The 27,891-nt window shown below is 56.5% G+C and overlaps 1 protein-coding gene across 2 annotated transcripts; it reads right to left on the bottom strand.

Moving 5' to 3' along the window:
* Positions 1-27,683, bottom strand: SLC8A2 (solute carrier family 8 member A2). Of its 2 annotated transcripts, none has more exons than XM_037059525.1 (10): positions 27,572-27,683; positions 22,467-23,157; positions 16,892-17,556; positions 11,044-11,466; positions 6,689-6,792; positions 6,526-6,543; positions 4,935-5,059; positions 4,558-4,657; positions 1,512-1,698; positions 1-1,078 (listed from the first exon to the last, which is right to left on the bottom strand). In XM_037059525.1, exons 2-10 carry the CDS (start codon positions 23,139-23,141, stop codon positions 475-477), a joined length of 2,901 nt encoding a protein of 966 aa, XP_036915420.1. In that variant the 5' UTR covers positions 23,142-23,157; positions 27,572-27,683; the 3' UTR covers positions 1-474. The 2 variants fall into 2 exon arrangements, with proteins under 2 accessions (XP_036915420.1, XP_036915430.1); XM_037059535.1 differs by having other exon boundaries at positions 625-1,078; positions 1,512-1,790.
* Positions 27,684-27,891: the final 208 nt, after the last annotated feature.

Here is a 27,891-nt window from a genome sequence, read left to right on the forward strand (position 1 = left end):
CCGCGACCCCCCTCCCCCACACGCTATATACACACAGGCCCCCCTTGAAGGCGTGGCGGGACCCTCAGAGGTAGTGGAGGAGAGCGAGGGCGCTGGAATGTGAGAAATTGCAGGTCCCAAATATGCCCCCTCCAGCTCAGAAACCCCCAACTGCTCCCCTCCCTTCTCCAAGCCTCGAGAATTAGCGTCCTTCCAAGGGCCTGAGTGGGAAGGCGTGGCCCGCTTAGCGCCCGCACAGCGCCCGCACGCACCCTTCCCCTTCCCCTCCCCCCCTTCCTGGCGGCTGAACGCAGCGCCCTGGAGGTTGGAGAAAGGGCTGAAACTCGCGCTGTCCTGGGAGGATCGGTCTCCTTCAAGGTGCCCCGGGGAGGGCTAAGTTCTGGGGGCCTGGGACACATAGGTCCATCGCGGCGGCGGTGGGTCCTCCAGAGGAAAGTCAAGGTTGGGTGTCTAGGGAGAGAGATGCTAGATTCTCTAGGGGGTCACCGAGAGGACGGACGTCCAGGCGGACATTTCCCCCGCGGCGTGCAGACGGAAACAAACAGGGATGGGCGGGAGTTGTGGGTGACTGGTAGGAGGCCCCGGGAGGAAGGGAGGGGGACGCGATCGATTCCCAGGGCCCCGGGCGAGGAGGCGGAGGAGCCGCGCGCGCCACTGTCTCCCGGGGTGGGGGCGGGGAGGCCGAGTCTCTGCAGGGGGCGCTAGAAGCCCCGGATGTGGCAGTAAGCCTCCAGGCTGGCGAAGAGGATGTAGAGGAACCAGAGGCCCAGGAAGAGCGCCGTGGTGGCCAGCTTGGGGCCGCGCGGGCCGCCCAGCTCGCCGCCAATGTGCGGCCGGCGCCGGTACAGCAGCACGGCGATGCCCACGAAGGCGAAGACGGTGAAGAGCGTGACGGAGAAGGCCAGCGTGCCCGTGCGCACCTCGAAGGGGCGGCCCTGCACCGCCCAGTACACGGCGGCCACCGACCAGGCCACGCCCAGGCCCAGGAACACGTTCACCGCGTTGGAGCCGGTCACGTTGCCGATGGACGCGTCCGCGCACTGGTCCTGCAGCGCGGCCACTTTGCTGGCGAACGTGTCTGTGGGGGCAGAGACGCGCGTGGGTCAGAAGGGCTCCACGGGCGCCCCCCCCCAACACACACAGGTCTTGACGTCCGTCTATCCCTGTCACCTGCTGTCCACAATACCCACACCATCCCTGTGTCCTGGTGATCCAGACCCGGAGTGATGCTCGCTGCAGGCCCGGCCTCCCACCCCTCTAGCCCTGGGCAGACTGCTCAGTAGGGACTTGAGGCCATGGCCCGATCCGAGAGGCAAAGTTTGCCACTGTCCCTGTGCCTGCTCTGTACAGGACCCACGGCCTGCTTTCTGTGGAGCTCAGTCTGCTTTCTGTGGGACTCGCTGCCTGCTTTCAAAGGGAATCCCTCTTGGCTTCCCACCATGCTTCTGCATCACCGGTCTCACTGCCTGGCCCGAGACCCTTCCCCACTGAGGGATCCCCGGGGAGGTTACCGGGGATGGAAGTGCCCAGGGCCACGAAGACCACGGCGTTGACAGAGTCCTTGAGGCCGACGGTGCAGCCGAAGTGGGAGGCCAGGTCCCCGATGAGGGCGGTGAGCAGGCCGATGACCAGGATGCAGACGCCGAAGCAGGCCCAGCCGTGGCAGTACTCGGTGGGGGGCACGCAGGCGAACAGCACCTTCCAGAACACCGTCAGGAAGTGCATGACGTAGTCAAAGCAGGATGGCAGCCGCTCCTCCCGGGACCCGTCCTCCTCCTCCTCCTCGTCCCCTGCGGGCACACGACCCAGCTGGGGCACATGCCCACGCCTCCTGCCTTGACTACAGCCCCTGTGTTGTTCGGCTTCCAGACGGCGGGTCCCATACAATGAATCATTTGCCCCAAATTCCCTGAAGCGAGGTGTGGCCACGTCCACCGCTAGAAACACTTTCCCAGAATCCCTTGCAGCAAGGAGAATGCATAGGCCTAGGTAATAATATTTACTTTCCCAGAATCCCTTAAAGCTGCGGCAGGTCATATGCCCAGCTAAAAATATTCAGCTTCCCAGGATTCCTTGCTGCTAGGGGTGGCCATATCCCTACCTAAAAATATTCCTTTTCCCAGAAGCCTTTACAGCTACTGACAGCCCTGTAGAAATATTCACAGGTAGAAGTACTCTGAAGGTAGAGATATTCACTTCCTCTGATTCATTGCAGCTAACACTAGCCACAAACTTTGCTACAGGCACCTACTTTCCCAGAGTCTTTTGCAGGTAGAACAAGCCATGTACTCAGCTAACATTACTAATTCTCCTGGAATCCCTTAAGGCTAGCGATAGCCATGTTCTCAGAGAAAAAATATTCTCTCTCCCCAAATGCCTTGCAGCTAGTGAGCACTAAGCTTCATACTTGCTTTCCCAGAATCCCTTGCAGCTGTGGCCATGTGACCCAGTCTGGCGATGAGGCATATTATGGAGGGTTTCTGGAAAGCTCTAGCTTTCCGGAGAGGGATGTGTTTTCTGAGCTTTGTAAAGGATGCCTCATCCTTCGAGTTGTTTGTGTCACCTATTGTGACCAAATTTGACCCACCTCTGACCTGCAGTGACCTGTGTAATGGGGCAGCACAAATGACATGTTGCGCACCTTACCCTAAACTGACGGGCATAAAGCGATGGATGAAAAGCAATGAACACACTTGCGTGTGCCCCGCGCTACATCTGGAAGGGTGCTGAGAAGAGACACTGAAACTCCTGACCCGTTGCTCAGAACAAGTCAGGGAATAAAATGCAGGCCAGCCCCCCCAAATATGAAGCCACTTCCTATGGTTCAACCCCAGGGCTCCTCAGAACGTCTGTGACAGAGAATGCCACTGGCCATTGAGGCATTCAGAGATTGATGGGCTCAGGGGTTCGGTCCACATATTCCTTTCCCGCTTTAGCCACTTGCCTTGTTAAAGAAATGAATGCTTGAGTTTGTAGATGTTTAAGTAAGCAGTTTGGGTAGGTTTTTGTCCCACAGGTTACATCTCAGAGAATGAGGGTTTTTTTCTGTGACTCCGAGTGAGATGGAGTTGGAAACTAAAACTGGAAATGCAAACGTGCTGCCCCTTCCTGACCTGGTGTTTCCTCTTTCTTGTGGCCTGGAACATAGACATGACACCTGGAGGTGCAGCAGCCATCTTGCAACCATGAGGGCAAAAGCTAAGCAACAAATGGAAAGAAGGAGCATGGGCATTTAGGGACATTACTAAGCTGCTGCAAACTATTGCCTATTGTGGGTTCTTCTGTGAGAAAAACTCAGGTGCTTAAGTTACTTGTGGTTGAGTTTTCTGCTGTTTGCCGCTGAACACACCCCTAGCTGCCCACAGTGAGACGAGGATAAGGTCAAAGCATAGACAGCATACTCTCCTATTTCCATATGAAGACTCAGCTCAGAAGTCTCCTCCTTCGGGAAGCCCTCCCTGACCTTCAAACTGAGTCTCACACCCCTGCAGCTCCCTGAGGTCTCCACCCAGCCCTGCCCACTCTGGGTTGTTACTCTCGTGACAGGTCTGTCTCCCCCACTGGACTGGGAGCTCTGTGAGAACAGGGCCCAAGGTGCCACAGTCACTCTGTTCCCAGGGATGTCCTGCACACGGCTGGGTCCAGAGATCCCTCAGAAGTGGACGTCAAAGAACATGAGCTCAGAGGGAGATGACACTTCATTTCTCTTAGGCCTCCCATCTGAGTCTCTAGGCCTGCTCCTTGGTAGTTTTCCATCTCCGAAGCCCGGTTTCTTTTGATCCCACCACCGACCAGTTTCTGTCCCACCACAATCCTGCGTGTGTGTTCTCCATTCCCACCAGATAGGCCTCCCCGAAGGAGAACCGATGTTGTGTAAGGGACAGAAGCCCCGAGTTCCACTTCATCCCTTCCTGGGTTCCCTGCAGGATGTCAGGCCTGTCCCTCCTCCGTCTCGTGTCTCCGTTTCCCCCATCTGTACCACAAGGGACTGAGTCTGTGATCCAAGTGTCATAGTGTCTCTGGCCACAGGGGGGCAGTGAGAAGCCATCTGAGGCCCGAGGAGGGTGGGAACTGAACAGGGGTGGGGAGAGCCGGGAGCTGCGGCGACTGTCTCTATGGCAACAGAGGAGCCCTCCGCTCTGTCTGGGGAGGCCTTGCCATTTAACCTGTTTCCACCCTCTAATCACCAGACACCATGAGAAAGCCTGGGCGGGGACGCCTCCGCCCCGCGGCGCTGCCCCTCCTCTCTCAGCGCCTTCCTCCCCTCACTCGGGTCCTCCGCTGTTTCCTGACTACCTCCGCCCTCCTCCTCTGCATCTCTGTCTCTCTCCGAGATTCTCTGTGCACCTGTCTCCTGTTGGTACCTCTCCCGACCTTTTCATCCTCCTATACCTGTTTCTTTCTGCCTTTTCCTTTTCGTCTGCCCTCTCTGTCTTGCCTGTTCCTTTTCTTCCCCATCTCTCTGCTCTTCTCTCCTTCCCTCTCTTTCCGTTCATCTCTCTGTGTCTCTCTCTGCCTCCCTGCTCCCCTCCCTCTCTCTCCTCCCTCCCCACTTACCTGCGCTCACCGTGATGGCCTCTAAAAATTGCTCCCTCCATGAATGGGTTCCAATCACCAAAGCCAAGTTCGTTTTCTTGATGAGTTTATCCACGGTGTTCTGGGGATGGAAGGGTGGGGGAGACGTCACTGCCGGTGACCAGAGGGCCCCGTGAGAGACTGGGGTTGACGGAGGACACCTCATGCTCAGGGGTCAGCAACCTGCCACGCCCTGAGGTGGGCTGAGCTGTCCATGGTGCTAAGGAAGGGACCTGGAGGATGGCTTGGGACCCTTGGTTGCCCCTTCCTGGTGACCCTCATAGTCCACCCCCTCTTAGACTCTCTCCAAGGAAACCACGCAGGCAAAACTCCAAGAATGCGGGGCCCCAGGAAGTCACCTTAAAGTCGTATGACTCTTCGATGATGACTTCCAGACGGCAGTTTTCCCCAAGCACCGGCTTGCCCATCTCCGCTATCCTCCGAGCCTCCTCCTCCTCCGCTGTCAGCTTCCTGTCCCCATCCCCTGCAGCGTGAGGTGTGGGAGTCAGACTGCAGGGAGGCCTGCCCACCTGGGCTTGTGATGCCTTCACCACCCATCTGGGTCCTCTGAGGCACCTCCTGGGTGACCCTCTGCGGCCGACCCCAGCCTCCTCTCTGGCCACCACCATCCCCAGGCTGAGCCATGAGGCTAAGTCTGTGGGCTCTGGAGTTCCTACGGTGGGCACTCTGTGACCCTGGGCAATACTCTGGCCTTTCTGTGCCTCAGTGTTCATATCTACAGAGTGGGCGCAGTGTCTGCCTCACAGGGGGTTTGTGAAGTTAAAAGTGTTAATTCACGTGAGGTGTTTAGTGCCTGGTACATGGTAAATAGTCAGAAATGTTATTTTCTTTTTTAAAAGATTTTATTTATTTATCTTTTAGAGGGGAAGGGGGAAGGGAAGGAGAGAGGGAGAGAAATATCAATGTATGGTTGCCTCTCGTGAGTCCCCTGCTGGGAACTGGCCTGCAACCCAGGCATGTGCCCTGACTGGGAATCGAACCAGGATCCTGTGGTTCGCAGGCCTGCGCTCAATCCACTGAGCTATACCAGCCAGGGCTATTTTCTTTATTATTATCACCAACATCATCATCAATAGCATCAACATCCCTAAAGGAGGAGGCCTAGTCTAACACATCCTACAGTATGTTTAAGGGGCTGAAGAAAGATGGGGAGACCCAATTTGGTACAAATCTTGAACCTAGACCTCCTATAACTGGCTCCGAATTCACTTATCTCCCTACCGTATGTTAATCCTCTGCTCCAAGCCAGCACCAACCCAACTCTAATTCCCAGAAGAAAGCCCATCCACCAGTGAGGCACACTCTCAGAAAAGTTTGCCCAAGCAAGAAGTGCCTTTTGTATTCCTCTACTGGGATTCAGGGCCTATTTGTCACAGCAGCTTGCACTACTTACCCTGACTATTACAATTTTTAGCCCAGCCTTAATTCTAACCTCAAACCCCAATTCTACTTTCTCACCATCTTCAAGCCACTGACCCCATAGCCCCAGCTCTCACCCCAACATCAGAGCCTGGCCCCAATTTTAATCACAAACCCAGACACCGACTTCCATCTTAACTCTGACTTTGACCCAGTCCTAATCCTGATCTCAAATCCTAACCCCACCCCAGTCGTAAAAAGATCCCAAGACTGGCTCCCTCTGACCCCACCACAAACCCAGATCAGATTCTGTGACTCACCCCCCACCAATATCGACTACAAACAAAACACGATCTTGGCCTCTGAACCCCCAGCTGTAACCCCAAACTCAACAGGCTCTACCAGCTCTAAGGCCAGCTCCACGCCACACCCAGCCCGATCTACCGTTCTCTCACCTTTGACCTGCCTCACACCTGACCTGGAAGAGTAGCTTGAGGGCAGGACCCTCCCATGAGACGCTCCTCCCAGGGTCCCCCTCTCTAACTAAAGCGGGGAGGCAACTCCACTCACCTTGATTGAGCAGCAAAGCTGGGGAGAGACAGACAGAGAGAAAGTGAGATGACTTCCCTGGGCAGCTCAGATGCACGGGTTTGAAGGAGCGCCCACCATTGACCCCCCCAAGGCCCCACCCCCACCCCGGGACCTTTTACCTCTCCCACAGCTCACCCCTCACCTGAAATCCCTCGCTTAAGCCACTGCGGCTGGCCCAGCTCGATGAAGAAGTTATCCTTTTTTTCATATTCCTCGTCATCAACTATCTTCACTTGAAGAGTTTTCCTGAGCGGGTAGACAAGCAGGACACCCAGCGTAAGGCCCCTGCCCTGAATCATCAGACACGCGGCCTCTTAGCCAGCCAGTTGCTGGAGCGCCCCCTACCTCTCAGGTCCTGTAATCTCATGTGGTCCTCACAACCATCCTCTGTGGAAGCACCGACCCCGCCCCCGCCCCCCTCCCCTCGACCTCATTATCCCCATTTGGCAGAAACAAGCCCAGAACCAGCTGAGGAAGCTGAGGTTCATTAAAGAGCAGCAACCCGAGGGATTCCGATACAACCGAAGTCGGAGCGTGTCCTTCCTCTGCCCACCCACCGCATCCACAGGGCTCCCTTCTCACCCAGGATCAAAGCCAGAGTCCAGCGGCCCACAAAGCCCCCCGCCTCCTGGCCCCTGGTCCCTTTCTGGCCTCCTCTCTCCGCCCCCTTGCTCTCTCACTCCAGCTACGTGGCCCCCTCACTGTCCCTTGAACAGCTAGGCCTGCCTGTGCCTCAAGGCCCTTCCTTCCGCTGAGGACGCTGTCCCTCCAGGCTCAGCCCCTTACCTCCTCTTCTCAAACTCCACCTTCTTTTTCTTTTTCTATAGATTTTATTTATTTTTATTATTTATTTATTTTCAGAGAGGGGAAGGGAGGGAGGGAAATATCGACGTATGGTTGCCTCTCGCGCAACCCCTACCTACTGAGGACCTAGCCCGCAACCCAGGCATGTGCCCTGACTGGGAATCGAACCATCGGCCCTTTGGTTCACAGGCTGGTGCTCAATCCACTGAGCCGCCCCAGCAGGGCTCCACCTTCTTTTTCAAGGAGGCCCATTCCCATTCGCTTCTTTAATACCGAAATCCATGCCTGCTCCCACCCCAGCACCCTGACCCCCTTCTCTGCTCTTTGTCTTCTTCCTTCTAACCCAGCATCTAGTGTCCTTTGCCAGTTGCCTCCTTGTGTTAAAGTTCAAGTTCTCCTGGGGCAGTGATCTTCCTTCATTTATTTCTCTGTTGTATCCCCACTGCCTGGAACGGCGCCGGACACGGTACGCCCTCCATAAACATTAGTTAACTCGAATCCTTCCGCGCAGGAGGCCATCAGCTTCCTGTACTCTGCCCTGGTCATATTTGGAGGGTTAACTGAGTGCTAATTGATTTTTCTCAGCATCCCCGCTGCTATGGTAACGGGGGGGGCGGGAAGAACAGCCAGAAGTTTCCCCTCCCCCTCAGGCACACAACCCGTCCGCTCCACCACAGACCCACCACCCCCGGAAGCCCACACTCTGCCGCTGGCACCACTTTCCGCCGGCAGGAGCCACAAGGCCCAGCCCCAGGGCCCAGAAACGCACACACCGGCCCACACAGTCACCCAGCAGAGGAAGCGCAGCCAATCACACCGCCCACGCCCGCACACCACCGCACCCCGCAGCCGTTCCCTGTGCAGGGGCAAAACTGTGGGGACCAGATGCCCCTGAGCGCGACGCCCCCAGCACAGCGGCGGGGACGTGGCCAACCCGCAGACCCCCCCGGTGGTGCCACGCAGACTCTGCTTCCGCAGACCTCGTTTTTTATGCCTTTCGGGGTCTGTTTATTCCCTCCCACATCTCTCTCTACATCTTGATCTCTCTTTCAATCTTCCTCCATCTCCCTGCCTCTGTCTTGCTTTTCTTCTTCTTTTTTAATTCTCACCCAAGGACATGTTTATTGATTTTAGAGAGGGAAAAGGAGGGAGGGAGAGAAACACGAATGGGAGAGAAGCATCAGTCTGTTGCCTCCTGTACACGCCCCTACCAGAGAAAGAACCCGCAGCCTACGCATGTGCACTGACCAGGACTCAAATCCGCAGCCTTTCGGTTCATGGGATGACGCTCCAAACAGCTGAGCCACAGGGGCCCGAACTCTTTGCCTTTCTCCACCTGTTTTCTCTCCGTCTGGGTCTCTCAAAGTCCATGGAAAGGAGTGAGGAAGTCAACCCAACCCAGGCCAACGGGTCACCAGAGCCATCTGGACGCACAGGCCACAGCAACACCCAGGCAAAGGCAGACACACACAAGACGGTCATGTGGGGACATAAGCCCACGCCCACCCTCACCCTCTCCCGCTCTCAGGGTATTTAAAATTTTCTGTGGGTGGAACCAACGGCGGGCCCCCACTGCGGGCGTGGGCAGGGAGCTGTCCGCGGTGCTGAAACGCCGCCGCAAGGCGCGGGGTCTGCTGGAAAAACGCTCCTCACACACCCTGGCACACGCAGGCAGCTGCCGACAGGGTGACAAGCTGACAGGTTCACACACACACACACACACACACACACACCTCCAACGCTCACTCTCTCACAGACATGCTGCGATCCACTGACTCGAGGTCACTGACATGCACGCCAACCAGCACCCTGACGCGTGTGCCCTCCCGGAACACAGGACCTGAAACCCAACTGGTAGGGGACAGCAAGAGGGACTAGAGCTAGACAAAGGCAGGACTTCCTGAGACCCAGGGAAGAAGCCTTCCTCCCTAGCCTGCCATGCCATGGCCCCCGGGGCCTGCCCTCTGTGTTTCCTGAAAACTCCACTCTCCCACCCCCGTTGCGGCCTCTGATCTCGGACCCCTGCTGCTTCCTCTTCTCTCACTGACCCAAAGTCCCCTTTCTCTCTATCGCTTCTCGAGGACCACTTCCTCCCTGGGTCCCCCCGAGTTTCTCTCAGTCAGGATGTCTCTCTTCGCCTCCCCCGGGATCTGTCTCCGTTGCCTTCCTCCACCTCAGTCTCTCAATGTCTGTCTAAGTTCCTCTCTCAACACATCGCTGCCTCTCAGTTTCTTGCTCCCTCTGTCTCTCCCTAAATTTCTCACTTTCTGTGTTTCGGTCTCTCATGCTCTCTCTCCTGTCCAGTCTGACTCTGTCACTCTGGCCCTCCCTGTCTCTACCTCTCCACGTCTCCTCCGACTCTGGGTGTCTGTCTGTCTCTCTCTCCCCTTGCATTCTCTCCCCTCTGCGGGCTGAGCTTTCAGCCCCCAACCCAAGTTCTCAACCCAAGCCAGACATTGAGAAAGACGGAAAGGTATGGAGAATCTGTTACTGAAATACAACCCAGGCCCAACAGCTAGACACTGGGGACAGAGGCCTAGAGATGGACGGAGACCCGGAGGGAAACTGCCCGGAGAGAGAGCGATGCGGAGACGCGCAGGGAGACCTGGAGAGACCGAGAGCGGTGGGCGAGGAGCTGGGCGGAGGCCCAGGCTCAGAGGCTGGGAGGAGGAGGACGGGGAAGGAGCTCGGCGGGGACTCTGCTTCGTAGGAGGAGCGTGGGCGGCAGGAGGAGGGAGACAGACGGGCGTGCGGGGGCGGCGGAAGGGAGCTGGCAAAGCGGGAAGGCGCCTGCTGCATCCCGGGCGAGCGGGAGGGGCAGGCGAAGCGGCAGACACACACGGGGATACACGGGCATCAATCTGCGGAGGGCGGTGTCCGGGGATCCCTGATTGTGTTTCAGGGTGCGCGTCAGTGGCTTCGTGTGCCTGTATGTTGCTCGGGGGTGTGTCCGTTGTGTCTGTGGGTCTACAGAGGTATGCCTGTGTATCCAGCCCACTTCCCCAGACCCCGCCCCACCGCCGCAAATCCCAGCCTCCCATTTTCCCCAGGCCCCTCATTCATTCCCACTCAGTCTTTCTCCAAGCACCGCCCACATTCCCCTTAGGTCTCCTATTTCCCCAGGTTCTACCTACCACTCACAAGCCCCACCCCATCTCCTTGTCCCCGCCCTCTTCCGCTGTCCTGGTTTATTTCCCTGGGTCCCTACCCAGGCCTCACCCAGGTCTTAGACCTTTTCTCCATTCCATAGAATTTCCTGTTTCGGCCTCTTCCCACTTTGACAGCACCCTCCCCTCATCTACTCAGGCCACAATCCACCTCCACTTGCTACCAATTAAACCCTCCGCACTCCTCTGCCCAGGCCTTTATCCTCCTCTCCTCTCCTCAGCCGACCCTTGCTCCTGCAGTCCCACCCTCCCCTCCCAGACCCGCCAAGTTCCCCTCAGGCCCCGCCCACGTTCCATGGTCTTGGCCACACCCCATCACTCCTGACTCCTCCCTCCTGGCCCGCCCCTACTCTGGACCCCACCCACCTTCCTTGACCTTTTTGTTTCCCACCCAGAAACCACTCATTCGTAGGCCACGCCCACCCCGACCACGCCCCATTTTAGCCACTTCCTCGTGTGACCACGCCCCCTCCATTAGCCCCCCCCCCCCCGCCCCGTCTCCAGAGCTGCTGGCAGGCGCTCTCACATGGTCTCGTCGTCGCCGAACTCGAGCTCGCCGCACGCGTCCTCATAGTGCACACCGCCACCGCGCGCTGTGCCGTCCACCGTGCGGTAGGGGAGGCGCACAGTGCCGCGCGCGCCCGAGCTGCGCACGACGCGCACGTCCACGGTGCCCATGCACTCGCTCACGTGCAGCAGGCGGTCCTGGAAGGAGAAGATGCCCGCGTGGTCATCGTCCAGGATGGTGACGGTGGCCAGCAGAGGCGCCACCAGCCGCCCTTTGGGCCTCCCTCCGCCATCGGGCTCGAACATGCCCTGCGCATCGCCCACGCGCAGGTTCAGCAGCCTCACGAAGAAGTGCTCGTCCTCCTCAAAGATGTCGTCGTCGATGATGCCGATGCGCAGCTCCTTCTGCGTCTCGCCCGGCTTGAACACCAGCGTGCCCTCGCTGCAGTGGAGGGGACAGAAAGAGAGGAGTGAAGGGTGGGCAGTCCTTCGCGGGAGGGGAGACAGCGCGGGCTTCCTGGAGGAGGGGGTGGTGCCGCGGGACAACTCGCAGGTAATACCTAGGTGGAATCAGGAAGGGCTTCTGGAGAGAAGGACATCAAGACAGCGTTGGTCCCTCCCACGGGGGAAGCATGAGGGTTAGGAGGGCCAGCATTATACAGATAACGATGAACAGGGCAGGCTTCCTGGGGGAGGCGCTGGTGGGCAGGAGCCCTCCAGGCAGAGGGAACAGCACATGCAAAGTCCCTAGGTGGAGTGGGGATCTGGAGGGTTCCACAGTCACAACTGTCAAACCTTAAACTCCGCGGGGGATCCCTTTAAATTGCAGATTCTGGTTTGATAGAGGCAGGTTCCCAAACTCTGCGTTTCTAACTAGCTCCCAAGGGATGCAGGTGGTCCCGGTCAATGGACCACACTCAGGGAAGTGATGTAGGGCCCAGAACTGACCTTGTCAGGCTCCTGACAAACGCTTCTCTGTTCCCAGGTGCCCTCAGGAGAGAGGCCACGCCCCTTAACTCGGCCCCATTCATTCACTCAACAGACACTCCCTAAGCACCTGCCCTGTGCCCTGTGCCCATGTCCCTGACACAGTGGGGACATGGCGGTGCACAGCCTCTGTCTTCACGGGGCTCACGGAGCAGAGCCGTATCACAGTGACAATGATACATTCAGAGATTTCATTACAATCGATTCATTCTCAACAAATATTTCCCGAACATCTGCCGTGTGCCAGGCACTGTTCTAAGTGTTGGGGAAACAGCAGTGAAACCAGAGCAGAGCAGGGTTCTCGCTCTGGTGGAGCTTCTGTTCTCGCGCAGGAGATGAATAATGAACATGTCGTCAGGTGGCGAGGTGCGAGGGGGAGAAATAGAGGGAGAGGCGGGAGAGTGAGGGGAGGGTGCCGCGTTTGGGGGGTCAGGGGAAGCTTCGCTGAGCAGGTGGCGTTTGAGCAGTGACCTGAAGGTGGGAGCCAAGTGGGGGGTATCTGGGAAGGAGAACTGGTGTTAAAGGGAACAGCTAGTGCAAATGTCCTGAGGCAGGAGCGGGCCTGGAGCATTTGAGGAAGGGTGGAGAGGCCAGTGTGGCTGCAGGGGAGGGTGGCAGGTGACGTCACGGAGGGGGGAATGGGAGCCTGTGTCTTAGGCCTTAGTGAGCCACGATGAGGCCTGTGGTGGTTACCCCAAGTGAATTGGAAGCCTGGGAGGCCTGGGAGAAGAGGAGGGGTGCAAGCTGGCTTAGCTTTGCAGAGCGTCCACTGTGTAAGTCTCTGAGGCACGTTCAAGATGCTGTATAATGGGGCGGGGGAAGGAATTGAGGCAGTGATATTTCGTGAGTCAGGGTGAAACTTTGAGCGGACAGGGACTGAATGGGCTCCCCCTGGCAGGGCTGTAGTCATCACAGTGACCCTGGGTTGTTGGTGCGCCTGAAAAATCTCTAACTGTCCCTCCCAACCCCTCCCATCATTCACTTCAGGGGCTTGGCTCTGGTTCTGGAATGCGCTATGTGAACAACAGCTGTTCATTATCTTTACTCTGGTCACTTTTGCAAGAAAGGGCCCGGGACTCCAGTTGCCCAAGGGAAGCCCAGCCCTGTGGGAAGGGCAGAGGGATCCCCAGGTTATGGTGAAGGGGCGGAGCCTGATGATAAGACCTGGGATGCAGGGAATAAGTGTCAGGCAGTTAGGGCTCTGCAGCCCTCTGAGCCTCAGTCTTCCTCATCTGTAAAATGGAGCTAATAGTAATGCCTGCCTGATGGTGTTATGAGGATCGCGTTAATACAGGAAAAGCACCCAACGAAAGCTGGCTAGTAATATTTGCATGTTCAGATTAGAATCTTAGAATCCTGAAGCGGTGGGATGTTAGAAATGTCAACTTGTCAACAAACAGGTGTTGAGGAGGATGCGGAGAAGAGGGAACCCTCGTGCACTGGGAACGGAACTTGATGCAGCTGCTGTGGAAACCGGTGTGAGATTCCTCAAAAATAAAAAAAGCAAGAGAAGTATCTTACGACCCGCCAGGTCCACTTCTGAGTATGTATCTCGAGAAATCCAAAACACTAATTTGAAAAGATATATGCATCCCTATGTTCATTGCAGCGTTATGTTTAAAAGGTTTTATTTATTTATTTTTAGACAGAGGGAAAGGGAGGGAGAGAAACATCAGTGTGTGGTTGCCTCTCACTTACCCCCCACTGGGGGCCTGGCCCACAACCCAGGCATGTGCCCTGGCTGGGAGTCAAACGAGTAACCCTTTGGTGTGTAAGCCTGTGCTCAATCCACAGAGCCACACCAGCCAGGGCACATTGGAGCATTATTTACAATAGCTAAGATATGGGAGCAACTTAAGTGCCCATCAGTAGATGAATGGAGAAAGATGTGGTACATATATATATATATATATATATATATATATATATACATACATATATATGCAATGAACATTATTCATCCATAAAAAAGAATGAAATTTTACCATTTGCGACAATGTGGATGGACCTAGAAGGTATTATGCTGAGTGAAATAAGTCAGACAGAGAAAGACAAATACCACAAGACTTCACTTATATGTGGAATGTAAAAAAAAAAAAAACAAGATAAGTGAACAGAGAACACAGAAACAGACTCATAGACTCAGAGAACAAACTGGCGGCTGCCAGAGGGGGAGGAGATAGGGAATCTGGGTGAAAAGGGTGAAGGGCAGCCCCGGCTGGTGTGGCTCAGTGGACTGAGCACCGGCCTGTGAACCAAAACATTACCAGTTCGATTCCCCGTCAGGGCACATGCCTGGGTTGCTGGCCAGCTCCCTGGTTGGGGGTGCGCGAGAGACAACTGAGTGATGTTTCTCTTGCACACTGATGTTTCTCTCTCTCTCTGCCTCCCTCCTTTTCCCTCTCTCTAAAGAATAAATACATAAAATTTAAATAATAAGAGAAAGAAAAGGGTGAAGGGAGTAAGAAGTACCAACTGGCAGTTACAAACTAGTCATAGGATGTAAGTACAACACAAGGAATATGGCCAGTAGTATTGTAATAATTGTGTACAGTGCCAGGTGGGCACTGGACTTATTGGGGGATCACTCTGTAAATTTAATAAATATCTAAGCACTATGCTGTACACCTATAACTAATATAATACTGAATATCAACTGTAATGGAAAATACTTAAACAAGAAACGTAAACTTAAGGGTTGGTAGAAGGCGGCGATTTGGGTGCCCTGTTTACCAGTTAAACTGGACATCGCGTCACCAGCAAGGGGACAAGTGGGTGTCAAGTGCCTCCTGGCGCCGGGAAGACACACATCACGTCCGTGGATTCCTGCCCAAAGCGCATTGACTGACTGACCACAAGGACACAGCAGACAAACCCAAACCGAGGACTGTTCCAGTAACCAGTCTCTCACGTCCAAAAGTGTCGGGGTCACAGAAGCCACAGAGAGGCGGAGGGGGGCTGACCCAGAATGAAGGGGACCGGAGACAGGACAGTCAGACACAGCGAGTGCTTCGGGGAAGGGTGGGAAAAGAGGGAAGGAGTGAAGGCACGGCCGCAGAGGATGCTACAGGGACCAACACGGATGTTGTGACAATATCAACTCAGTACTAAACATCCTAAGTGTGACCATCGGTTGTGATTATGTAGGAGAATGTCTTGACTCTTAGCAGATGCACGCAGGGTCATGCTGTCTGCGACTCAGAGTGCCACTATTACCAACATTATATATTAAAGCGAGAGCCCTGGCTGGTGTGGCTCAGTGGACGAAGCACCGACCTGTGAACCGAACTGTCGCCAATTTGATTCCCAGTCAGGGCACGCGCCTGGGTTGTGGGCCGGGTCCCCAGTGGGTAAGTGAGAGGCAACCACACACTGATGTTTCTCTCCTTCCCTTTCCCTCTGTCTAAAAATAAGTAAATAAAATCTTTTTTTTTTTTAATCGAGAGAGTGAAGGCAATCGGGACACAAACAAGAAGAGTTCGTGAATCTGGGTGAGGGGCTGGCTGCCGCGTGATGGCAGCGCCGAAAACCCGTGAATAGTTCAGGGAGAGGGTGACAGGGAGGTGCGGTGCATGACTCAGCAGGCGGCTCCTGCGGAAAGCTCAGCCACCACCAGCCTCTCTCCCGTCCTCTGCTTCATTCTTCGCAGCTCTTACCACTTCCTGACACGTTTAGAGTAGGCTTCCTAGTGGCCTGTCTCCCTTTGAGGACGCTGACTCCGTCTGGGCCGGGACTGCGTGTGTTTCATTCACTGCCGGTCTCCACGGCCCAGACCCATCGCAGACACACAGCAGACCCGAGGCAGGTGTTACTAACTATGATAGGGAACTATGGGAGACGTGCTTGTCGGTCAGTTAACCAAGTATACTGTAAAGCTCCAATTCTTGGAAGAGTGTGGTATGGAGAGAATTTCAAATAGATAAAGAATTTGGTGGGCCACGTGTGGACGCAGACGTTATCTTCTGGAGTCTTTTACGTTGAGCCACTGAAACAGCAGCTGGCAAGAAAGGGTGGGTGCTCAGTAGGAAATGCTGAATGAGGGAGGATCACATGTCTGCCCAAGGGGGCGTGAGGAGAGGGCGGTGAGACTCCGTAGGATGCTTTATGATAGAGCCAAAGACCTGGGGACAGTTTGGGCAGCGTCACCCTTCTCTTATCCTACTTTAAGATTTATTACTTTTAGAGAGAGAGAGGGAGAGAAACATCAATGTGTGGTTGCCTCTTGCACACCCCCAACTGGGGACCTAGCCCACAATGCAGGCATGTGCCCTGACTGGGAATTGAACCAGTGACCTTTGGATTTGCAAACTGGCACTCAACCCACTGAGCCACACCAGCCAGGGCCTTTTATCCTACTTAATTTTCCCACATAGCACTGATGTTTTTATAAGTTTAATAGTTTATAGCCTTATTGTAACCAGAGGGTGGGAGCTGTAGATATCCCGTGGACCATGATATACCCGTGGCACACAGTAGGTGCTCAATAAACATTTTTACTTTAGTAATGGGGTGTGTGTGGGTGGGGTGGGGTACTTTTGCTCTACCAGGTAAGGACCCGTGTAATAGGATCTAGGACACTAACAATGGTGCCAAGCACAAGAACCCACAGGTTATAATGAACAGAGAAGGGGCACCGCAGGGACCGTGGACACTCGCGTTCTCCTGTCCCGCAACGCGTGCCAGATGCCCAGAACGATGACCGATGCAAAGTAGGCGCTTGAGAGTGAATGAGTGAATTGAATGAATCCTGCAGGCCCGCCCACAGCAGAGGAAAGGCGGGGCCTGGAGGTAGCCAGCAGACCCGTGAGCCCAGAGGCTGCCGGATGGCGGAGCCTACGGCCTGCGGACAGCGCCCCCTGCCGCCCAGCCCCGGCACCCACCTGTACTCGTAGTCCGAGCCGGCCTTGGCGGAGCCGTCCTCCGTGCGGTAGTCCACGTAGAAGGTGCTGTTGCCCTCGCCGCCTTGGCAGGTGACTGACAGCAGCACGGAGCCGCAGTTCTCCAGGCAGTGGTAGAGGCTGGGCTCGAAGAAGATGTGGCTGGCGCCGTCGTCCTCGTCCTCGCCGGGGCCCTCGACCGGGGAGGCGCGGCGCGAGGCATCCGCCGCGTGTCGCCGCAGCACGTTGCCCGCGCCGGTCATCATCCGCGTGGCCTGGATGCGGTAGAAGGCGCGGCTCTTCTGCTGGTGCAGCAGTGCGTAGTAGTTGGCGATGCCCATCAGCTGCTCCAGGTCCTTGTCCGGGTGCTTCTGCTTGAGGTCCTTGAGGATCTGGATGACCTCGCGGCGGCTGGCGTCCAGCTCGCGGGCATCGGCGGGGCCCGGGCCCAGGCCGCCCACCTCGCCCGGCACCTCGGCGCCCACGAACGTGCCGTCCAGCTCGATGCTCTTGGGGGGGTCGCCCTCGGCGCCGATGATGATGCCGCTGCGCGGGTCGGTGCGGTAGCGCTTGTACACGTACTTGTAGAAGAGCAGCCGCTTGTCGGCCATCCAGGCGAACACCACGCACACCGGGAAAAACACGAGGGTCAGCAGCGCCTCCCACACCTGCGGGCGGCCGCGGGTCAGGACCGACTGCCGCGCCGCCAGGGGGCGCGCTCGCAGCCGCCCGCCCGCTCTCGGCGTCAGTCTCCCCAGCCTGGGCCCCTGACCTCGCTCCCGCGCCCCTGATCCGCATGTCTTCACATCTCTCCGCATCTCGGACTTCCGTCTCTGACCCTCTGTCTGACCCCCCACCCCTGCTCTTTTTGTCTCCCTTGTCTTTCACGCCGCCCCCCGCCCCCATCTCTCTCTCTGTCTAGGTCTTTCTCTCCCTGCCTCTGTCTCATTCTGTGCCAATTTTTTTATCTTCCCTCCTACTTGGACTCTTTTCCTTCCTTGGTACTTTTTGTGGCATCTATCTATCTATCTATCTTTAAAGATTTTATTTATTTATATTTTTAGAGCAAGGGGAAGGGAAGGAGAAAGAAAAGAAACATCAATGTGTGGTGACCTCTCGCGCGCCCCCTCCCGGGGCCTGGCCTGCAACCCAGGCTCGTGCCCTGACCTGGAATGGAGCAGGTTACTCTTGACTTCGCAGGCCAGGGCGCATCCCCTGAGCCACACCAGCCAGGGCAACGTCCCTTTACGTATTTTTGTAGATACCTCTTTCCCTTGTGAGATTCTCCAGAGTCTCTTTCTCTGTCTCTGCCTGTCTCTCTCCCTGACTCTTTCCTGGCCTCCTCATTCATCCACTTGTTCCCACGCTGGGAACGGTGCCCAGCTGCCCAAGTGCCAGGAACCCAGATATTCTCAGCCACCACCACGGGAGAGCCCTCCCCGCCCTGCCTCCCCCGCCCACCCCCCAGTCCCAGGCCCTGCGGTGGGGGCAGAGCTTGTGACTTCTTGCCTCCCTCTCCCTCCACCTTTTTTCTCCCTGCTCCATTCCCCACCCACCCAAGCTGGGATGCCTCCACTTCTCCACACCCCAGCCATGGTCCAGGATCTGCGCCGCCCAGCCCACCTCCTCCCCAAGCTCCCTGGATTCCCCACCACCACCAGGGAATACAGCCCTGGCCGGGCTCTCCTTTCTTAGAATTCGGCCCTTGGGGACAGGACTCTGACTCTAAAAGAGGCTCCGCTTGGCTCCTCTCACAGCCTCGGGGAATGAGTTCCCATGTTTACACGCTGCCTCCCCGGAGAGCCAGCCCGTGCTCAGGTCAGACCCTGGGATGTCTGGCCCAGCCTCTCGTCTGGGAAACGGGTTCATGCCCAAGACTGGACGGGTTACGCGCCCCTTGCACGCGGCATTGTTGGTTCCTGACACAAGAAAAGCACTCGGAATGGGAAATTCCCATTCTTATCGCCATCATCGTCATCATTACTAGCGCCGTTCTCATGGGCTGGTTGAAGTCCAGGACTCAGTCTGCCCGGGACTGGCACCAACCTGGGCACACAGGACATATCCACCAACACCTTGAACATATCTGTGCAAAGACTCAAATGTCACCTTTCTCGTTAAAGATAAGGAAGAAACGATGATGGAGTGTTTACTGTTGGAAGGCCCCAGAGGTATCTTAAACAAGAGTGTGGTAGGGAAAATATCTTTTCAGATTCAGTCGCCAAAGGCCCCTGCCACTGTGTTTACTGATGGCTCAGGGAAAAGGCAGGACTGGGACACGGCAAACCTGCACCAAAGCCACCGGGCAGGTTTGGGAAAAGCAGCCGAATTTCCTGCACAAGCTGCGAACGGAACCCTCGCCTTGTGGTCGCTGAACTGGCCACTGTGTATACTGCAGGGGATTCTCTCTCAATCAGAAGAAAATCCCAAGCCCCTGAGGTTGGCTTTCCTCCCTGCAGGTAAATAAAAGGAGATTCTAGCCCTGGCCACGCGTGTGTGCGTTGGGGGGGTCAGTGGTTGGAGCGGCATCCCATACACCTAAAGTCTGTGGGTTCGGCTCCCAATTAGGGCGTGTACGGGAGGCAACTGATCCACATTTCTCTCTCACATACATGATTCTCTCTCTCTCTCTCAAATCAATAAACATCCTCAGGTGAGGACTTTAAAAGGTTAAAATAAATAGTAAAAGGTGATTCCAGCAGATTCCCATCTTCCTTTTAGAGCACCCACTGCAATAGGGCACGTGGAGCCCTGGATGGTGTGGCTCAGTGGATTGGGCGCGGGCCTGCGAACCAGAGGACTGCGGTTCGATTCCCAGTTGGGGCACATGCCTGGGGTGCAGGCCAGTTCCCAGCAGGGGACTCACAAGAGACAACCCTACATTGATATTTCTCTCCCTCTCTCCTTCCCTTCCCCTCTAAACATAAATAAATAAAAGATATAAAAAATTTAAAAAAAATAGTTAGAGTCTAGAACTCAACTCTCTCTTATGTATATATGAGGTATTTTTCTGTATAGTTTAACACATGTTGAATACGCCCATTTTTAAACTTGTATCTACCTGCTCTTCCTCCCGAATCCTGAATCCTTGCATGAAACGGCCTCTGATCTTTTTCTGTCCTTTAATCCCAAACTTGTTCTTTATAAGGAGGTGCCAGCATCGGGCTCCCTCATCATGACTTATTTTTAAAAGATTTTATTTATTTATTTTCATAGAGAAGGGAAGGGAAGGAGAAAGAAAAGAAGAGCAACTTCAGTGTGTGGTTGCCCCTCACAGGCCCCAAAACAGGGGACTTGGCCAGCAACCCAGGCATGTGCTCTGAGTGGGAATCGAACCGGCGACCTTTCGGTTAGTAGGCCTGTGCTCAGTCCACTGAACCACACCAGGCAGAGCTGAGCCGTTCTTCTCATGGATGAAGTAGAACTTGCCTGTGTGGTTGGCTTCCCAAAGTCAGTACAATGCCTGAACTTTGACATAAAGGAAACTCATCTCTCATAGAACAGTGTGTGTTTCCATGAACAAATGCTCTCTCGCACGACTACATTAAAGGTCACGGTGAGGCCCCGGCTGGCTGTTCGAAGCCCTTCCACATGCAGCGATCACTGATCCTCATGTCATCCTCTTAGGTTAGTACTATGATGACCCCCAGCTGGCGGGGGAAACTGAGGCACAGAGCAGGTAAGGAACTGGACCAAGGCCACACAGCTCAAAAGCAGCAGAGGCGGGACTTGAACCCAGGGCCCTGGCTCCAGTGTCCACGCAACTCTGAGGCTAGAAGCCCTCTTTCTTATTATCTAAGAATCTTGTATCAGCAGATTAAAGGGGATACAACAAAATATCTGTTATTAAAAAAAGAAGCCTTGGGTATGAAGAGTTAAGAAGCAGTGGGTCTAGTTCAACCCCCTTCCATGGTTGGAATGTGAGAACCGAGGCCCAGAGAGGGTACGGATTTTGCCTGAGGCCACACAGCCCTCCTGGAGAAAATCCAGAGCCAGACCAATCTCATCACTGTCGCAGCGCACAGCATCTACGAGACACTGGTGACATCTTTCCCTCAGGCCAGTTCCTTCAGTCCTCTCACAGAAACGTCCCTTCAGTCTGGTCTCTGTTATGACTCCCAGAAGGGGCCTCCGTGGCTACTTCACCCAGAACCATGGAGTCTCACGCCCTCGGTTCCCCACATCGGAGCCAGCTCCTTCTCCGGGGGGGGGGAGGGGCGGGCATCTCTCCTCCACGCCCATCTCTACCCCACCTCGCATCCAGGGTGCCTGAGGTTCCTCTCACAGTTTGGGTGTAAATCCTCATCAAAGCCGGTTTTGAAAACCTAAGTGAGGAGACCGCCCTTAACTGCGCCCGAGAACCGGGACCCACGGCTCCGTAGGTTTCGCTACGGCAGCCAGGAAACTCGTCCGTCGCAGCCACCGTCTCTCCCCCTCCCTCATCTCTGCCTTCTGGTGCCATCTGCCCCTTCCCTGTCCCTGCCTTCACCCGTAAAGGATTCCACGCCTCTACTATCAGACCCTTCCTGGAAAGAAACACGGAACCGGCAGAAACGGACTGATACGCATGGATAGATTCCCCACGTGTGAAGGAATCCTGGGCAGCCTCACATAAATTATGCATGCGTGCAGACGAATTAGGCAGGCCCATAAATAAATTATGCAAATGTAGGCGGCCGCGTCTCCGGATTGTGGAAAACAGATTAGGCAAATGTTTTAAAGGAAGGCTCCTCAGAGTGTGGGTTAAGACACTGGACAAATGCGAGGCAAATGGGTATGTGCAAGTGGGTGTAATTATGCAGCCGGGTTTCAATTCTGTCTCACTCTTGGAATAAATTATGCAAAGTGGTCTTTGCTGCGGCCTGAGCTCCTACCTACGCCGAAGGGAGTGTAAATTACAGTGAGGCGGCATAAATTATCCTAACACCAGCCCTCAATGATGAATAATGAATGAAGGGTGCAGACCACGGCCCCGCATAGCTGGTGAATACAGAGTTTGATGACCCAGATGTGGGCACGTCGTTGCGCGCGTCCACGGGGGAATGATGCGCATGGCACCAAGTTCCCGAAATCAATGAGCACTGTCGGAAAACACAAGGCTGGATCAGGCAACTGCAGCATGCATTGTGCAAATGGGGGGGGGGTGCCTTATTGCAAAAGTAGCACTAGATAATGCCCAAAGCCGGGGGAGCAGGGAAGCGTGAACACACCTAGCAAATACCTGGCCACACTGTGAACTGCTGTCCGCCTCCCACACATCACAAGGACTCTGGCAGCGCATGGGGTGCCCGGGCCAGAGTTAAAGGGATGGGTGCCTTGCAAAAGGCACCGCACTCTGGGCAGATGAGCCCTTTCCAGCGCCTGCAGATTCATCTAGACAAGGTTTGGGGGTACCCACTGGGCTCCAGCCCCAAGCTCTCGGGCCGTGTGTCACCCACACGGTGTAGCTGGTGGCCCTCTCAGGGGTGAGCATGCATTTCTGCAGACGCAGGAGTCCACTGTCTGAGCCCCGGGAACCACCCCTCTGGGTTGGTCAGACACACGGGCACCAGGGAGGTGTCCACCGGTCCTTGCTCACCTGGACCACACCTGGGGAAAAGACGGCAAGGATGAGATAAAGCCAGACGTAGGCAAAGATGCTCCAAGAGGCCGTGACGAAGAAGACCCTCAGGTGCTTGATCTTGCGGCTCTCGCCGGCCGGGATGACGTAGATACACACGGCGATGACCACAAACATGTTGAAGGCGGCGCTGCCCACGATGGTGCCGGGGCCCAGCTCGCCCGCCTGGAAGTTGTGGCCGCAGACCTCGATGACGGACAGCAGGATCTCGGGCGCCGAGGAGCCCAGGGCCATGAGCGTGAGGTTGGACACGGTCTCGTTCCAGATGCGGACGGTGCCCACGCTGGTCTCGCCGTTGGCCTTGGTGATGGTGATCTCCTTCTCCTTGGACGTGATGACCTCGATGGACGCCATGAAGCGGTCGGCGATGATGGACACGCCCAGGAACATGTAGACCATGGCCACAAAGTAGACCACGGCCCGCGCTGCCTTGTCACCCAGGGATGGGTCGTCGGGCTCCCAGACGGGCAGCAGGACCCCTGGCTGGCAGCGGTTGGAGCCCTGGCAGACCTCCGTGCTGGTGTCGCTGTCATTGGTAGCAGGAGGTGGCAGAGAGGGGGTCGGGGTGGCTGCCCCCGAGCATGGGGGAGCCCCCAGGAGGAGTGTGAACCCCACCAAGGCCAGGGGAGCCATGGAGGGCGGTGGGGTCCTGCGGGGGGAGAGGAGGAGGAAGACAGGGTGAGGGGAGCACACCCCTGCCTGATGGACAGGGGTCGGCGAGGTCTGCTGGGGGTTGGGACTGAGGCGGCAGCCGTGAGGATGGGGACTGAGGGGGACACAGAGAGCAGAGATCGAGGGAGAAAGACACAAAAAGACAAAAACAGACGCGCAGCAGATGGGAGCGTCACTCGGTCTGACCACTTCAGGAAAGTGTAGGCAAACACTGAACAAATTACGACTCAGCAATTCTGCTCCTGGGCGTGGACCCAAGAGAAATAGGTCATGTGTCCACCAAAAGACACATACAAGGGCGTTCACAGCAGCTTTATGGATAACAGCTGCCATCATGAAATAACACAGATACTTTTCAGCAGTAAAAGGGAGAAATATGGCAAGGGATGGGGGCACAGTGTGGAATACTATACAGCACTGGAAAGGGAGTGGGCTTCTGATACACCCAACGACACAGATGAATCTCATAGACATGCAATGCATGATCGAAGCAAGGCACAGAAAACATAGGCTGAGCCCTGGCTGGTGTGGCTCACTGGACTGAGCACCAGCCTACAAACCAAAGGGTTGCTGGTTCGATTCCCAGCCAGGGCACATGCCTGGGTTGCGGGCCAGGTCCCCAGTAGGGGGCATGCAAGAGGCAACCACACATGGATGTTTCTCTCCTTCTCTTTCTCCCTCCTTTTCCCTCTCTCTCAAAGAAAGAAAATCTTTTTAAAAACAAACAAACAAAAAACACAGGCTGCATGATTTAGTCAGGGAGGCAAGCCGCTGGAAGTGATTCGTTAAAGGTGATTCTGACATTTCCGACTCGGCCTTTCCTGCTCAGAGTCTGCGCGGTGGTGGCAGCTCGGGTGTCTGTGTGTCTGTCTGCCTCAGGTGGGGCTGGGGAGGGGCTGCTGGAGGACCCGTCCCACATCCTTCCCCCTCCCAGGGGTCGCTCCAGTACCCCTGATCTCGGTGAGCTACGTGACATATGAACCCTGTTTTGGGGGTTTTGTCCCGTTTGCGGGTATGGGGTCTCTACGGTTTTAATCTTCTTGCCTCGGGTCCTGGGTTCCGTTGGCTATTTTTCTGTTTTGTCCAGGTCTCCTTGAAAAATGCAAATCCGCTCGAGTCTCTCCTCTGCTCAGAAGCCTCCCGGCTCCCTTTTCGCTCAGAGCACCGAGGCCCTCCGTCCAGCTCACCAGGCCTCTTGCGGTCTGGCCACCACTCCGTCCCCATCACCGGCCCCATCTCTCCTTCTCACTCAGTCGGCCCCAGCCACACTAACGCCTCGCTGGTCCCCCGACATGTGGGGCAACGTCTGGCCTCAGGGACTTTGCACCTGCTGATCCCCTTTCCCCAGACTGTCTTCTCCAGCTGTCCACTTCCTCTGCCCCTCGAGGTCTCCACTCCCATGTTGCCTGCCCTGACCTTTCTGTTCAAAACGGCACCAACCCCCCTGGAGGAGTCTGCAGCCATTTCACAGACAAAAAGATCAAGGCTCAGCCGGGGGAACAACCAGCCTGGAGTCTCCCAGCAGCGACTCCGTGGCTCCCAATGTCCCTCTCCAAGAGTGTCCCAGACCTCCAGCTCCTCCTCCCCACCATGTCGCCATGGCAACCCAACAGGCTATTAAAAAAAAGGAACCGAGAGGAAGGGAGGGGTCCTCCGAGCCTCCACCAACCCCGACCCCTCTCTCCACCACCAGCCTCATTTCTTCCAGCACCTTCCCTTTCTGTCTGAAAAAAGTTCTTCCCAGAGTCTAACCCACAGCCTGCTCCCAACGCACACCCACCTACTCACGCACTCCTGGGTAGGGAGCTGGCTGGCTGCTCCGGGAGAGAGGGAGCAGCGTGTTGGCAGAACCTCCCTGGGAAGGAGCATGTGTGTGCGTGCGTGTGTGTGTGTGTGTGTGTGTGGGCGGGAGAGGGGGGGTGATTCTTAAAGGGCCACTGCACCATTAGCCCCCATCGGCAGGTCCTCTAATGATATGTCTAATTAGCAGCCCCCTAATTAGCCACGACTTAGGCATAATTACGAACCCACCAGGATCCAAAGCAGAGACTCATGCTCTCTCCCCTCCCTCCTCCCCAGCTTTCAGGAGAACCATCTAAAACATCTATTCGCCTCTCTGGTGGAAGGGCTGGGGCCTCTCTGGTCTAACCACCTCCCTCCGTCGCCCTCCAGGGAGGCCGGGGTCCCGGAGAGCTGCCATGCCCGCTCTCCCTGCCCAGGGGCCGGAAAGAACAGCCGGTCCAATCCCTTTTCCTCAAAAACCCGGCTGCCTCTCACAGAGGACTTAGGAGAGGAGAGAAAGCACAAGATAAATATTTGGGAGATGAACAGCACGAGGTCTGAGCCCTGTCCCTGGGGACAGCTGGGGGCTCCCCCTCCTCCAGGCTCCTGCCTCTGCCTCTCCCTGTCCATCAGCAGCATCGAAACCTAATCTGGGTCTGGAATCCAGGGGCAAAGGGATCAGGTTGAGGCCAGGGTGGGAGCCAGGCGGGCAGATGGCTGACACCCTCTCCCGGGGCTCTCTCTCTGTCTCCACTCCCACGGGCCGGCGGCCAGCTGGGTCATCCCTAGAGCAAGCTCCAGGAGGGGTCCAGCCTGGCATGAGGGAAAGGTGGACCTGACTGTGCTGGCGGAGGGGGCAGGGGGTGCCCACTGCTCCTGGAATGAATGTGGAAGGTGGGGAGAGATTTGCGAGGTGGGGACCCAGGCTTCCGAACATGCACGCTTACTGCCTCAGGGTGAGCCTTGCACCCTCGCAGCTGGAGATCATACACACACACATGCACATGCATGCACGCACACACACACAATGCTCAGTGCTTTAATATGCCAATGGGTATACTGGGTAAACCAAAGGCCAGGAGGGAAAGAGCTTAGCCAAGCCACACAGCTTCAGGTGAGGGGCAGAGTGGAGACGGCAGCTCAGCTCATGGGACTCCCACGCTGGTGCCCTTTCTCACCCATCGGGGGCCCAGGGTGGGCACCCGAGGCCTTGCCCCACCACGGCGTGGGCTACACACTCAGGTGCACATCTCTCCCCTTGTCACCCACCTCCTCTGGGGCCCCTTCCCTCCAGGAAAGAAGGAAGGTATTGGCCAGGGACCTCTGGACTCAGAAGGGCCCTCTAGATGCTGCCAGTGGGTGGTGGGGTAGCTTTTGTGGTCCATCCCCACAAGAAGACAGGACTGAATGGGATGAGTGGGATGGAGGCGAGACTGTGGGAGGGACTGGCCTGGGATCTAGTGCTGTGCCCAGAGTAGGAAAGCCGCTCAGAAATGGTGAAGAGGTTGAATAAGTCGAGAACAGACAAACAGCGAGAGATGTGGAAGTTAGACTGCAGGCAGGACTGGTCTGTTCCATGTGAGGCGAAATGGGGAGGTCACAGGGAAGAAAGGGCTGGCTCCAGCTGTGCTGCAAAGGGTCCGGGTTAGACCACAAGGACTGGCCTCAGAAAGCCAGGAACAAGTGGGGAGCACCAGGGCTCAGTCTTCCGGGAGGGACAGGGCAGGCGCCAGCTGGATGGGTGGGAGGGAGTTTGTCTGCAGAAGAGAAAGGAGTTCGGGGACTCCTCACCTTCTGGGGGAGCCCACTCTGCAGAGAGGATCTTGTTTGTCTGGGTGCCCCCCTGCCGGGGGTGGAGGCAAAGGTGTGCGGGAGAGTTAACGGGCTACCGGGGAGAGGAAGAGAAGGGGGAAGAGAGAGAGGTGGGGGCCATATACCAAGAGACGGAGGGACAGGGGGAAGGGGCAGGGAAGACGGAGGAAGACACACACCCTGACGTGGGGACAGACCGACAGAGCCCCAGGAAAGCTGAGACAGTGGAAACACACAGAGATGGAGAGAGAGGAAGGCAGAGAGGAGCGAGGACTTACACAGAGACGGAGTGCTGGCTGGAAACGCACAGAATGGACCAGGCACGGGGAGACGCGGGCAGAACCAGAGCCGAGAGAGGCAGAGGGAGAGGGAGAGAGGAGCGGAACTCAGAGAGACAGGCGCACACTCCGCACACCAGAGACCCCAGAGAGACGTGCCACAGACGAGGAGACCCAGACGCAGGAAGTGGGGGGCGGAGGTGGCGTGCTCCAGAGGGGGGGTTGGGGGGGCTTCCCCAGACCTTCCCCAGACGGCGTGGGATGTTCTGGTCCCCTCCGTGCCCATGGGGGGGCACCCCCACCCAGCCTGCCATGCTCCCTGGAATGCGGGAGGGGCTGAGACATGGGTTGCTGGTGGCGCCCCCACCCCGCCGAAGGGCCCTGGAATCCCCCACCTAGAATATGCAGCCCCCCACCCGCCATAAATGAGTTCAGGGAGAAGCCGCCCCAGGCTCCACAAACGCCCCCCTCCGCCAGCCTGGGCAGACACATGCCCCCAGCTCTCTGGCGGTCTCTTACCTGCAGCTACAGCCTGGGAAAGGTCCCCCCAGCACTGGGAGGGCAGTGGTGGGTGACTCTGCCTGACAGAGAGAGAGAGAGAGAGAGAGAGGAAGAGAGGAAGAGAAGGAGAGGGAGAGAGAGAGGAGCTGGAGACTGAGAGGGAGAGCCGGGGAGAGGGGAGGGGAGGGGATCGAGGGAGGAAGGGGGAGGGACACGGGGGACGGGGAGCTGGCAGCGAGGGAGGAGGAAGAGGCGGGGAGAGGGAGGCTGCCGTGGGCGGGGAGGCTTGGGGAGGGGCCTAGAGGGGCCTCGCTGGGAGGAGGCGGCCCAAGCCTCCC

The sequence above is a fragment of the Sturnira hondurensis genome, unplaced genomic scaffold, assembly GCF_014824575.4.
Source record: "Sturnira hondurensis isolate 20B ecotype Veracruz unplaced genomic scaffold, ASM1482457v3 Scaffold0001020, whole genome shotgun sequence".
NCBI lineage: Eukaryota > Metazoa > Chordata > Mammalia > Chiroptera > Phyllostomidae > Sturnira > Sturnira hondurensis.

Excerpts from the sequence above, each read along its gene's own strand:
- SLC8A2 (XM_037059525.1), bottom strand. The coding sequence starts at position 23,141 with ATGGCTCCCCTGGCCTTGGTGGGGTTCACACTCCTCCTGGGGGCTCCC. Across the intron at positions 4,658-4,934 it reads AAGAGTCATACGACTTTAAG|AACACCGTGGATAAACTCAT; the intron begins GTGACTTCCTGG and ends TTCCATCCCCAG. Across the intron at positions 1,699-4,557 it reads GGCCATCACGGTGAGCGCAG|GTGCTGTTCGCCTGCGTGCC; the intron begins GTAAGTGGGGAG and ends GTGTTCTGGAAG.